The sequence below is a fragment of the Pan paniscus genome, chromosome 1, assembly GCF_029289425.2.
Source record: "Pan paniscus chromosome 1, NHGRI_mPanPan1-v2.0_pri, whole genome shotgun sequence".
NCBI classification, from domain to species: domain Eukaryota; kingdom Metazoa; phylum Chordata; class Mammalia; order Primates; family Hominidae; genus Pan; species Pan paniscus.
The window spans coordinates 68,937,096-68,949,799 of NC_073249.2; the positions used below are offsets into that span (position 1 = coordinate 68,937,096).

General features: G+C 36.1%; 1 protein-coding gene across 2 annotated transcripts in view; it reads right to left on the reverse strand.

Annotated features, from left to right (window-relative positions):
- XPR1 (xenotropic and polytropic retrovirus receptor 1) overlaps nucleotides 1-12,704 on the reverse strand; it is a 246,563-nt gene that overhangs the window by 56,131 nt on the left and 177,728 nt on the right. For both annotated transcript variants that reach the window (XM_003824723.4, XM_034941805.3), the window contains exon 8: nucleotides 134-324. In XM_003824723.4, the coding sequence (XP_003824771.1) occupies nucleotides 134-324 (191 nt within the window). The remainder of the gene's footprint in view (nucleotides 1-133; nucleotides 325-12,704) is intronic.

Sequence of the window (12,704 nt, forward strand, 5' to 3'; positions counted from 1 at the left end):
GTAAGAAACATGATTAGTTATTAAGCTAATAATCCTCTTCAAGTAGAGGATGGATTTAAGTACCCACTAAACCAGATAGCTATATAGCTAATGCAAACTATATTCATGAGGTGTTATGTCTTGCTTTGATTACCTCAAAGAGATGTTGATGAGACAAATTGCTTCTCGGATTAAGTTCAAAGATGAGTACATGGTTTACTCCAGCCTGTCTCCAACCATACGTGTTGATGCCCAGTAGAAAAAGGAATTCAATCAGAAGAAAGCCACCCCGATAGATTCTTATCAAGGGCCATATACTTCTATCTGTTTCAAGTTTAAATACAGCTGAAAGAATATTAATATATTGGTTAGTTATAAAATTCATAACATCCCTTGAATTAATCTTTTGTCTTCATTCTCAATGATATAGCCCTGGCATAGAAATTTTTCATAAATAAAACCTAAACCTAGATTATCTATCTATCTATCTATCTATCTATCTATCTATCTATCTATCTATCTATTTATTTTTTTGAGACAGTCTCACTCTGTTGCCAGGCTGGAGTGCAATGGCGCGATCTCGGCTCACTGCAACCTCCGACTCCCTGGTTCAAGCGATTCTCCTGCCTCAGTCTCCCGAGTAACTGGGATTACAGGCACGCACCACCACGCCCAGCTAATTTTTGTATTTTTAGTACAGACAGGGTTTCACCATGTTGGCCAGGATTGTCTTCATCTCCTGACCTCGTGATCCACCCACCTTGGCCTCCCAAAGTGTTGGGATTACAGGCATGAACCACCCCGCCTGGCCAAACCTAGATTATTTTAAGAGCCTTATAAAGTCGCCTGTGGGTTCTTTCTCGTCTTCATTTTACTCTGCAGAATGTCACTAGAATAATTTCCCAAAACTTGACTTTCAGCATGTCATCCCATTGTTCTATTAGTTTTTTAGATTACAAAGAATCATGGTGAAGTGGCTTAGAATCATGTGATCAGTTCTGTCATTTGGGGATCTGGCATGACAAAACCTCTCTTTGGCTTCATTTATTCCATTATTAAACTGGATATAGTAATATCTACCTCACAGAGTTGCCATGAAAATGAGAAGGAACAGTACACATGAAAGTAGTGTGAAAATGTAAATGTCATATAAATGACAACAGTTAATATTTACGGAATGCTTACTATGTGCTAAGCACTGTTCTCAGTATTTTTACATAGAATAATTGGTAATTCATTTAACCATCACAATGGCTCTTTGAGTTAAAAACCATTATCTCCATTTGATTAGGAAACTAGAGCACAGAGAGGTTGTCATTTGCTTAGTTACTGACCTAAGCTAGGATTTGAACCCAGTTTTGCTCCAAAGTTCATACTCTTAAGCACTACATTCTATTGCCCATTATGTCCACACAAATGTTCAATATCATTATTCTACGGCTCGCCAGTAATTATAATGTTCAAATACTTTAGATACCTTAGCCTCACAATTCAAATTCTTCATAATCTAATCACCAACTCACTTTTCCCAAACTTATCTCGCAGCACCCCTAAAATATTAACTCTTGACTCGTGATGAATTTTATTATCCTTTTAATAAGTTTGTTTTTCACATTTCCTTATGTTGTTCCCTCTACTTAAAATGGCCTTGTTCTTTCTCTCCACTAATTCAAATTCTACTTACTATTTAAGAGACAGATCCTGGATCCTTATCTGTTCATAAATTCACTGAATCAACGTATTTGGTTTTAAGCCCACTGTATGAGAAACACTTCCATTTGGTCTAATGATTTTCCAAATAACTATAAAATTTATTGACAGTACTGCTCATTTGGAATTTAATTACATACAAACTTTTTTTTTTTTTTTGAGATGGAGTCTTGCTCTGTAGCTCAGACTGGAGTGCAGTGGTGTCATCTTGGCTCACTGCAACCTCTGCCTCCCGCGTTCAAGCGATTCTCCTGCCTCAGCCTCCTGAGTGGCTGGGATTACAGATGCGTGACACCACACCCAGCTAATTTTTTGTATTTTTAGTAGAGACGGGGTTTCATCATGTTGGCCAGGCTGGTCTGGAACTCCTGACCTCAGGTGATCTGCCCTCCTTGGCCTCCCAAAGTGCTGGGATTACAGGAGTGAGCCACCATGCCCAGCCTATATACTAATTTATATACTTAAATAACCATTTATTGTTTACCTTTGTATTCTCTGTAGTATATAGAAGATTTAATAATTTTAAAATAACAGGGTAGAGAAAGTCTTTGCTTTGGAATCAAGTACTACAGACCAGATTTCAAATCCTAGTGATGCCAAATTATTTATTTTTTTTAAAGTCTCTGTTTCTTTGTTGATCAATGGGGATAATATCTATTCTCATAAGTTTATTAAGAAGATTAAATGTGAACAACATATATCAAATGCCTAGAATAATGTTTGGCTCATTATGAGTATTCAGTATATATTAGTTTCTTTTTCCTTTTACTTGAGGAAACTTTATTCCTTCACTTGACAAGTATTGATTAGGTGCCTATTATACCTGACACCATTCTAAGAGCTAGCAATTCAGTGATGAACAACGGACAAAATACCTATCTTCAGGAAATTTCTGTTCTGCATAAAGTCAGATAAGGGGTTTGAAGGAAAAATACAGTAAGGAGATAAAGAATGATGTTAGGTGTTATTTTAGGTAGGGCGGTCAGGGAAGACTCTCAGGAGATGACACTTAAGGAGATGACCTTAAGGAAATAGAGAACAAAGCATTGGGATGTTTGGGGGAAGACGGCTCCTTGTAGAGAGGGAAAGTACAAAGGGCCTTAAGATAGATTGCTCTAGGAAGAAAGCCAAGTTACTATGATTGGAACAAACAAAGGTATAGTGGTAAAGAACTGGTCAGCAGTAGATCAGACAGAGCTCTTCAGTACTTTGTCAAGACTTAAGCTTTTACTCTGATGTACAAGCCTGTAGAAGGTTTTGTACATACATGGCATAACCTCATGAATTATTTTAAAGGGCTACTCTAGCTGTTAAGTGAACAGACTACAAGGGAACAAGTACAAAGGCAAGATTAGTTAGGAAGTTATAAATGGAAAATGATATATAGTTTTACATCCTGATTCCTAAGCAAAGACCACAGATACATTACAACAGTCAGGAAACAAAAATAACACAAATCCCAAAGAATCCACAATAAAACTACTAGAATTAGTAAATTCATCACAGTTGTAGAGTACAAGATCAACACACAAAATTCACTTGTGTTTGCATACATCGGCAATGAGCAATCTGAAAATGAAATTAAGAAAATAATTCTAACTACAATAGCATTCAAAAGAACAAAACATCTAGAAATAACTTTTACCAAGTAAGTGAAAGACCTGTATACTACAAACTCAAAACATTGCTGAAAGAAATTAAAGTAGAAAAGAATCCTGTGTTCATGGATTGAAAGATTTAATATTGTTAAGACGGCAATACTACCCAAAGCAATCTACAGATTTAATGCAATCCCTATCGAAATTCCAATGGCTTTTTTTCAGAACTGAAAAAGTCAATCCTTAAATTCATATGGAATTCCAAGAGGTCCCAAATAGCTAAAACAATAATGAAAAAAGAACAAAGTTAGAGACTCATACTTTGTCATTTTAAAACTTACTACAAAGCTATAGTAATCAAAACATTGTGGCACCGGTATGAAAACAGACATATAGATGAATGGAATAGCACTGAGAATCCAGAGATAAACCTATACATCGATGGCTGATTGATTTTCAACATGAGTGCCAACACCATTCAGTGGAAAAGAATATTCTCTTCAACAGCTTAGTCCTGTGACAACTGGATATTCACATGCAAAAAAGTGAAGTTGGTCCCTTGTCTCACGGCATACACAAAAATTAATTCAAAACTCATTGATGACTTCAATATAGGAATTCAAACCATAAAACTCCAAAGAAAACATAATGATAAATCTTCATAACCTTGAATTTGGCAATGGATTCTTAGGTATCACAACAAAAATACGTGAAACAAAAGGAAAAACAGATAAATGAGACTTCATCAAAATTTAAAACATCAGTAGACATTATCAAGAAAGTAAAAAAAAAAAAGGGAGGAATATTTGCAAATCATTTATCTAATATAAGGGTCTAGTATCTAGAACACATGAAGAACTCTTACAACTTAACAATGGAACAATGAACAACCCAATTAAAATAGGGCTAAGAACCTGGATAGACATTTGTCCAAAATATATATATAAATGGCCAATGAGCACATGAAAAGATGCTTAATATAATTAGTCATTAGGGAAATGCAAATTAAAACCACAATGAGATATCACTTCACGCCCATTTGTATGGATATAATGAAGAAAACAAAAACATAGAAAACAAGTGTTGGCAAGGATGTGCAGAAAACAGAATCCTCATAAACTGCTAGTAGGAATGGAAAATGGTAAAGCCTCTGTGAAAAACAGTTTGGTGGCTCCTTAGAAAATTAAACAGGTACTAAACAAATCCATGTTTATGCATGTTCCTAACAGTACCATTCACAATAGCCAAAAGACAGAAATAACCCAACTGTCCATCAATGAATGAATGGATAAACAAATTGTGATACATACACAAAATGGAATATTACTCAGCCATAAAAAGAATGAAGTACTGATACATGCTACAACATGGATGAACCTTGAAAACATTACGCCAACTAAAAGAAGCCAAACACAAAATACCACATATTGTATGACACCATTTATGGACATACCCAGAATAGGAACATTCATAGAGACAGAAGGCAGATTAGTGGTTGCCAGCAGCTGAGGAGAGGGAATGGAGAGTGGGGTTTCCTTTTGGGCTGACGAAAATGTCTGGGAACTAGATAGACGTGGTGGTTGTACAACACTGTGAATGTACTTCAATGCCACTGAGTTATTAACTTTAAAATGAAATTTATTTTATGTTATGTGAACTTCACCTCAATTAAAAAAAACAGAAAAGAAAAAAGTAATAAAAATATCTTAAGATGTCATTACTAATTTCTATGTTAGGTATGTGTGTATGTGTGTGTATATATATATAATTTTTTTTTTTTTTTGAGACAGAGTCTTGCTCTGTCGCCCAGGCTGGAGTGCAATGGCATGATCCTGGCTCACTGCACCCTCCCCCTCTTGGGTCCAAGTGATTCTCCTGCCTCAGCCTCCCAAGTACCTGGGATTACAGGCACACACAACCACACCCAGGGAATTTTTTTGTAATTTTAGTAGAGACGGGGTTTTGCCATGTTGCCTAGGCTGGTCTCGAACTCCTGAGCTCAGGCAATCCACCCGCCTTGGCCTCCCAAAGTGCTAGGATTACAGGCATGAGCCACTGCGCCCGGCCTAGGCATATATTTTGAACTGTTTTAGTAGTGGTGGTGATAGATTTGCTCTAATATATCAAAATTTTCTAATTCTGTCTAGTTAATATCTGTGGCCATACATAAAAGAAAGCGAAATAGCCTGCTTAGGGTTCAAATATTCATGACCCTAGCAACAGTAGTATTCTGTTCTACATAGGAAGAAAATTGCCATGAACAGAAAATGTAATCCATATTTATAAAATCTAAACACATATTTACCTAAGTTCTACTTGATAACATAGGAACTAGAAAATCTCTAAGGCTTTCAGTAAATATGATCTGAATAAAATATCCTTGAACTCCACAATTTGTTAGAAAAGTCAGCGAAAACCAAAACAGCAGCAACAACAACAAAAACCCCAAGGACCTCTGTAAAACAATAAATGCTAAAGATATATTCTTCTGAATGAAAATACTATATTTAAGCTAATGAACTTATTTACTTTCAAAATGGTTCAAAAAACAGGGACCAGGCATGGTGGCTCCCGTAATCCCAGTGTTTTGGGAGGCCAAAGTGGGAGGATCACTGGAGGCAAAGAGTTCAAGACCAGCCTAGGCGATATAGTGAGACTCTCTCTCTACAAAAAAGTTAAAAAATTAGCCAGGCATGGTGCTACTCCATACTTGTATTCCTGGCTACTCAAGAGTCTGAGGCAGGAGGATCGCCTGAGCCCAGGAGGTCTAGGCTGCAGTGAGCTAGGATGGGGCCACTGTACTCCAGCCTGGGCAACAGAGAGAGACCTTGTCTCTGAAGGAAAAAAAAAGTTTCAAAAAGCAAAAGGCAATTTTAACTGTTAATAGTCAAGTTATTCATCAAAGATCCGAAACTTTCAATTGCACATAAATCTAAAACCTAAGGGCATATATAAGCAATACAATGAAACCTCCTTCATTTGGCATGATCTCCCTGAAGCAAACTTTTGTAGATTGACTGGGGATTAAACCACAATACTCTTGCTAGACAAGATCATCATAAAAAATTCCAGGGAATCAAAAAACAAATTAGTATCATTTTTAAGAATAAGGATATCATCTCTCTGATCCATGAGTCCCAAGAATAAAAGATATATAAGGTCCCATCACAAACTTCCCATGGCTTCATGAATTTTTAACTTAAAAATCAGCTAACAATCATTAAGCATTTATTTTGGGGTAAGCAATATACTCAATGTTTTTCATGCATAATTTCATTAGTTCTCACAGCAACACTATAAATTGGTTTTTCTCAGCAGATACATGAAGAAACTAAGGCTTACTCAAAATAGGTTCCTTACCCAGGATCACAAGGATGTAATAACCCTACAATCTGGCTCCAAAGCCTGCACACTTAACAATGGGGCTAGGTTGTGTTAGTAAGCCAATATGTACCTGTTTAAAAAAAAAAAAAAAACCCAAACAGAAGTTTGTTCTAAAACTTACAAAATTACAGTCCTCTCTGTATTAAGTTGCCAAATCACTTTTCTTTAAAGGAACATTAAAAAAATTTTAACAAGTAATGTATGTGTATAGGAAAAGAACCACAAATATTATAAAGAATATGAGAAGCCTCGTCTCACTCCAGATCTTCTGAAGAAAACCATGTTAACAATTTGTCTACTATCTTTCAAGAATTTCTTGATGCATAGAGAAACACATACTGACTATTTTTTAAAAAACAAATCACCAATTACAACTGGGAGCATGCTATATATGCTATTCCAGGCCTTTTTTTTTTCACTTATATCCTGGAGTGGAGATTTTCCAGTATCAGTGCACAAAGATCTCACTCATTTTCTAATGTAAACTTTTTGAATCTAAGTGTTATATACATATAGAAAAATGGATAAATCATAAGTATACAACATGATGAAAAATGAAGTGAATCAGCACCCAGAACACAGCATATTATAAGCATCCTAGAAGTTCCGGCTCATATTCTTTCCAATTGCTATCCATTCCCCAAGGGTAAACTCCTGATTTTTGCCTGTTTTTTGAACTCCATGTAAATGGAATCATGTAATATGTATTCTTTGTGTCTGGCTTGTTTTGTTTAACATTTGTGAGAGCCATCATGTTCTTGTATGTAGCTACAGTTTGTTATTCTCATCACTTACAGCTATGTGAGCCTATTGCTCCTAGGCTATAAACCTGTCCACCATGTTACTGTACAGAATACTGTAGGCAATTGTAACACAATAGTAGTATTTGTCTCTAAACATCTCTAAACACAGAAAAGACACAGTAAAAATACAGTATAAAAGATAAAAAATGGTACACCTGTATAGGGTACTTACAATGAATGGAGCTACAGGACTGGAAGTTGCTCTGGGTGAGTCAGTGAGTGAGTGGTGAGTAAATGTGAAGACCTAGGACATTACACTATTGCGGACTTTATACACACTGTACACTTAGGCTACACTTAATTTATAAAAAAAATTTTTTTCTTTCTTCAATAATAAATTAACCTTAGCTCACTGTAACTTTTTAACTTTATAAACTTAAAAAAATTTTAAACCTTTTTAACTCTTTTGTAATAATACCTAGCCTAAAACATGGACATACTGTATAACAATATAGATGTATTTTTTCTTTATATCCTTATTCTATAAACTTTTCTCTATTTTTACATTTTTTAATTTTTATTTTTACTTTTTAAACCTTCTTAAAAACTAAGGCATTAACACACACATATTAGCCTAGGCCTACACATGATCAGAATCACCAATATCACTGTCTTCCACCTCCACATCTTCTCCCACTGGAAGGTCTTCGGGGCAATAACACACAGGGAGCTGTCATCTCCTATTCTATTAATGCCTTCTTCTGGAACACCTCCCGAAGGACCTGCCTGAGGCTGTTTTACAATTAACTCTTTTATTAATAAGTAGGAGGAGTTCACTCTAAAATAATAAATAGTATAGCATATACATAAATCAGTAAGTCATTTATTATCATGATCAAGTATTATGTACATGAATTTTAAGTGCTAAACTTTTATATGGCTGGCAGTGCAATATGTTTGTTTATACCAACACTGCCACAAGCATCTAAATAATGTGTTATGCTATGATGGCTATGCCGTCCATTATGCAACAGCAATTTTTCAGTTCCATTATAATCTTATGGGACTGCCTTCATATCTGCAGTCTGCTGCTGACCAAGACATTGTTACATGGTACATGACTGGATACTATTACAAACAATATTACTTAAGTGTTCTCATACATGTCTTTTGGTGGACATATGTAAGCATTTCTATTAGAACTGGGTCATAGGTTAGTACAGGGGTTTCCAATCTCCAGGCCATGGACCAGTACTGGTCTGTGCTCTGTCAGGAACCAGGCCACACAGCAGGAGGTGAGCGGCTGGTGAGAGAGCATTACTTCCTGAGCTCTGCCTCCTGTCAGATCAACGGCATTAGATTCTCAGAGGAGAACGAACCCTATTGTGAGCTGCGCATGGGAGGGATCTCTAGGTTGCGCGCTCCTTATGAGAATCTAACTAATGCCTGATGATCGGAGGTGGAAGGGTTTCACCTTGAAACCATCCCCTCTCCTACCCGCCAGCCCAGTGAAAAAATTGTCTTCCACAAAACTGATTCCTGTTGCCAAAATGTTCTCCAAAGTGCTGTGTCCATTTTCACTCCCACCATTACCTCATTCATCTTAATATCTCCATGGTATTCCACTGTACAGAGGTAATATAATTTAAAGAGCTATCAATTTATGAATATTTGAGTGGTTTCTAGGATTTTTCTACTATAAACAAAATGGCAATGACTATCCTTCTAGCATACATGTCTTTGTAACCATGTACAAGTATGTTTGTAGGATAAATTTCTAGAAACAAAACGGCTTAATCAACATAATTTTGCCTAAAATTTTTACACTCACTGCCAAATTATCCTCCAAAGAGATAGCAACAATGAGTACTCTTACCACTAGTGTACCAGAGCCTATTTCACACCTTATACCCACTGTAAATGGCCAAACCAGTAAGCGAAATATGGTATACTGTTATTGTACCAAATTAAGTTATATATGTTAGTAGGAACCTGCAAAAGAAACAAGTTTGAAAAAAAAATCTAAACAGTCAACTTTTCATCTTAATGAAATTAAATATCTGAAACACGTGATTTTCAGAGAAATTATTAAATACTAGGTCATTTCCCCTTGAAAAACCACAGCAATTATGCACATTTTTTAATGTGAATGTTTGAAAAAAAGAATCGTGCTTGCACATGCATACTACGACTGTGTTTCTCTTTGACTCTCAACACTGTTATCTTTTAAGCACCCGCTGGAAGATAAATAAGGATAGACAGCTGGCTTTAACTGTATTTACCCTCCCCTCTACAACATACACAAAGATCAAACAAAGAAGGGTTCTGAAGTGAGAAAACATAATGCGTAACACTAAATGCATACACAGCACACATAAAAAACAAATCAGAATGTCTTACAAAAACATAGTCTGTATACAAAAAAACCCTCAAATTGTAGCAATTAATTCACATAAAAAGAATGGAAAAATGTATTTTTTATGTCTTTTTTTAATGATGATAATACCACCATGCTCATCTTGAAAATTAAACAAAAAAAATTGCACCCACTAATGACTAAGGCATTTTCTATAGAAAGAACAACCCCCACCATATATACCTTATATTGACATAGCACTTTGCAACTACAAACATGTTTTACTTACACTTCTTCTCTGATCCCTATGAGCTGGCCTCAAGCTATCTTTTCACCCTTATCATCTAATATTCTCCTTCACCTTTGGCCAATTTATCACTTCTCTCCTTCATAACTCACTCCCTCCTTCTACACTCCATCCCCACCCCAGGCCAACTAAATCTCTTTGCTCAACTGTCTCCTTCTCTCGAAATGGCTTTGATTCCACCAATGTCTAGCATAAACGTTATTTCTTCCATGAAGTATTCCCTGATGCTCTCATTTAAAAGTAATCAGTTGTCTCTTTGAACCGCTTAGAAAATTTAACACCTTCTATCTTGCAGTATATTGCTTTAATATATGCCTTAATCTCCCTGGCATAATACATTTCATAAGGAAAGGGATTATCTTATTTATCTTAAGACTTGTAGGCATCAAGCATAACCCTTAGACACATAAAATTTACTTGCTGAATGAATGAATGAACCCTAAACAACCCTGCAAATTTAAGGTGTTAAGCTCATTTAACAGATGAGGAAACTGTTTCAGAGAAGTTAAATGATGTCCTTAAAGCCAAAACAACTAACAGTGGAGCTGAAACTGAAACCCATGCAGGCCTTTTGTTCTTTCCACTACAGCTAGCTTGATAACATAGATCTGAGTTTTTAAATTGTATTATTTTCATGTATTCTATGTAAGTAAACTGTATTCACCTAAGGAAATAGAACCAGATTAAAATATGATTATAAATTATAGCAACACTACATCATAAACTCAGGATTGACCATAACTATTAGAGTTGATTTTTAGTAACTGGTAGGAAGAAGAACTCTAACAATACAAATGAAAACACACTGTTAATAGGTAAAATTCATATGTTCTCTAAAAGCCATTACAATGTAGGTTATCATTTCATAATATACAATTGATAGTCTTAAGCAGAATGTTTATGAGGAATAATTAGTTCAGTAAATTATCTCTCGAACATCTACTATAAACTTGACAATGTGTTGGGAACTTAAAATGCAACAATACATAGTCCCTGCAATCAAGAATAGTTAAGTATGACAGTGACATAAAGCTTCCTTATTTGGGCATTATTATGATTACTAAAAGTCTGAAATGGAATATTATGGATATTCAAATAATGACATCTATTTTTAAATCATACAGGTTGATGCAAAAGTAATTGCAGTTTTGCCATTAAAAGTAATGGCAACTTTTGCACCAGCCTAATATTTCTTTGCAGACTTCACTGAACAAAATTTAGCCCTTTATTAATGATTCAGTTATTATTATGAGCACAATTACATAGACCCTTAGGTATACCAAGGTTATCTGTCCTTAAAAGTCCTTGACTATAAGAAGCTTTGAGATTTGTGTCTGTTTTTCTGCTGTTTGTGCATGTGTTTTCTAAATATCATTTAATTTCATCTTTCTCCTTCTCTTCCAGCCAAACTTCCCCAATACTTTTCAAGCCCCTACTATGGTCTAAGCAGTGTTCTACGTGCTAGAGATACAAGAGAGACAAATGCCCAGGCATCAAGAAAATTTATATTCCAGTGGAAAAAGAGATCACAAGAAATATAAATATATAATATATAATGTCAGGTAAGTATATGTACTCAGAAGAAAACTAACGTAGGCTAAAGGGACAGAATAGATTATTTTAGGGTTGGGTGATCAGGGAACGCTTTACTAAGAATGTAGCATTTGAATACAGACAAGTGATGAAATAAACTAGGTAGACATCTTGGGGAAGAGCTCTTTAGGCAACTGCAGAGGCTCTTAGATTAGAATGAGCTTGATGCATCTAAGAAATACTAACACAAGTGTGGTCGGAAACAAAGTGAAGCTAAGTGTGGGGGAAGATGACAATATAATATCGGAAAGGCCCACAGAGGTGAGATCCTGTAAGTTCTTGCAGGCAATGGTAAGGAGTTTGGATTTTATTTTAAGAGTAGCCATGAATGAATTTTGAATAGGAGAGTGACATAATCTAACTTCCATTGGGGGGGAAAAAAAAAGACACTAGTAGCTATAAGGAGGCAAGAGTAGATGCAAGGAGACCGAGTCCAGAAGGCTGCTATACACTAAACAAGAAATGGCTGCTGGCCGGGCACAGTGGCTCATGCCTGTAAACCCCAGCACTTTGGGAGGCTGAGGTGGGTGGATCACGAGGTCAGGAGTTCAAGACCAGTCTGGCCAACATAGTGAAACCTCATCTCTACTAAAAATACAAAAAATTAGCCAGGTGTGGTGGTGTGTGCCTGTAATCCCAGCTATTCAGGAGGCTGAGGCAGGAAAATCGTGTGAACCCAGGAGGCAGAGGTTGCAGTGAGCCGAGATCGGACCACTGCACCCCAGACCTGGCGACAGTGCGAGACCCCGTGTCAAAAAAAAAAAAAGAAATGGCTGCTTAGACAAGAGTGACACTGGCCAAGGTGGTGAGAAGTAAATCCATTTAGAACATGGTTTGAAGACAGACCAATAAGATTTGCTGATGGACTGAAGATTAAATATGAGGGACAAGAGAAACTAAAAGATTTTGGACTGAGAAATGGATGAAGGGTGATGCCAGATAGAAGAGCATATTTGGGGGTAAAAATCAAGGGATCTTTTGTCTGTGTAAGTTTGAGATATCTACTAGACAAATCCAACTAGCCAAGTAGACAT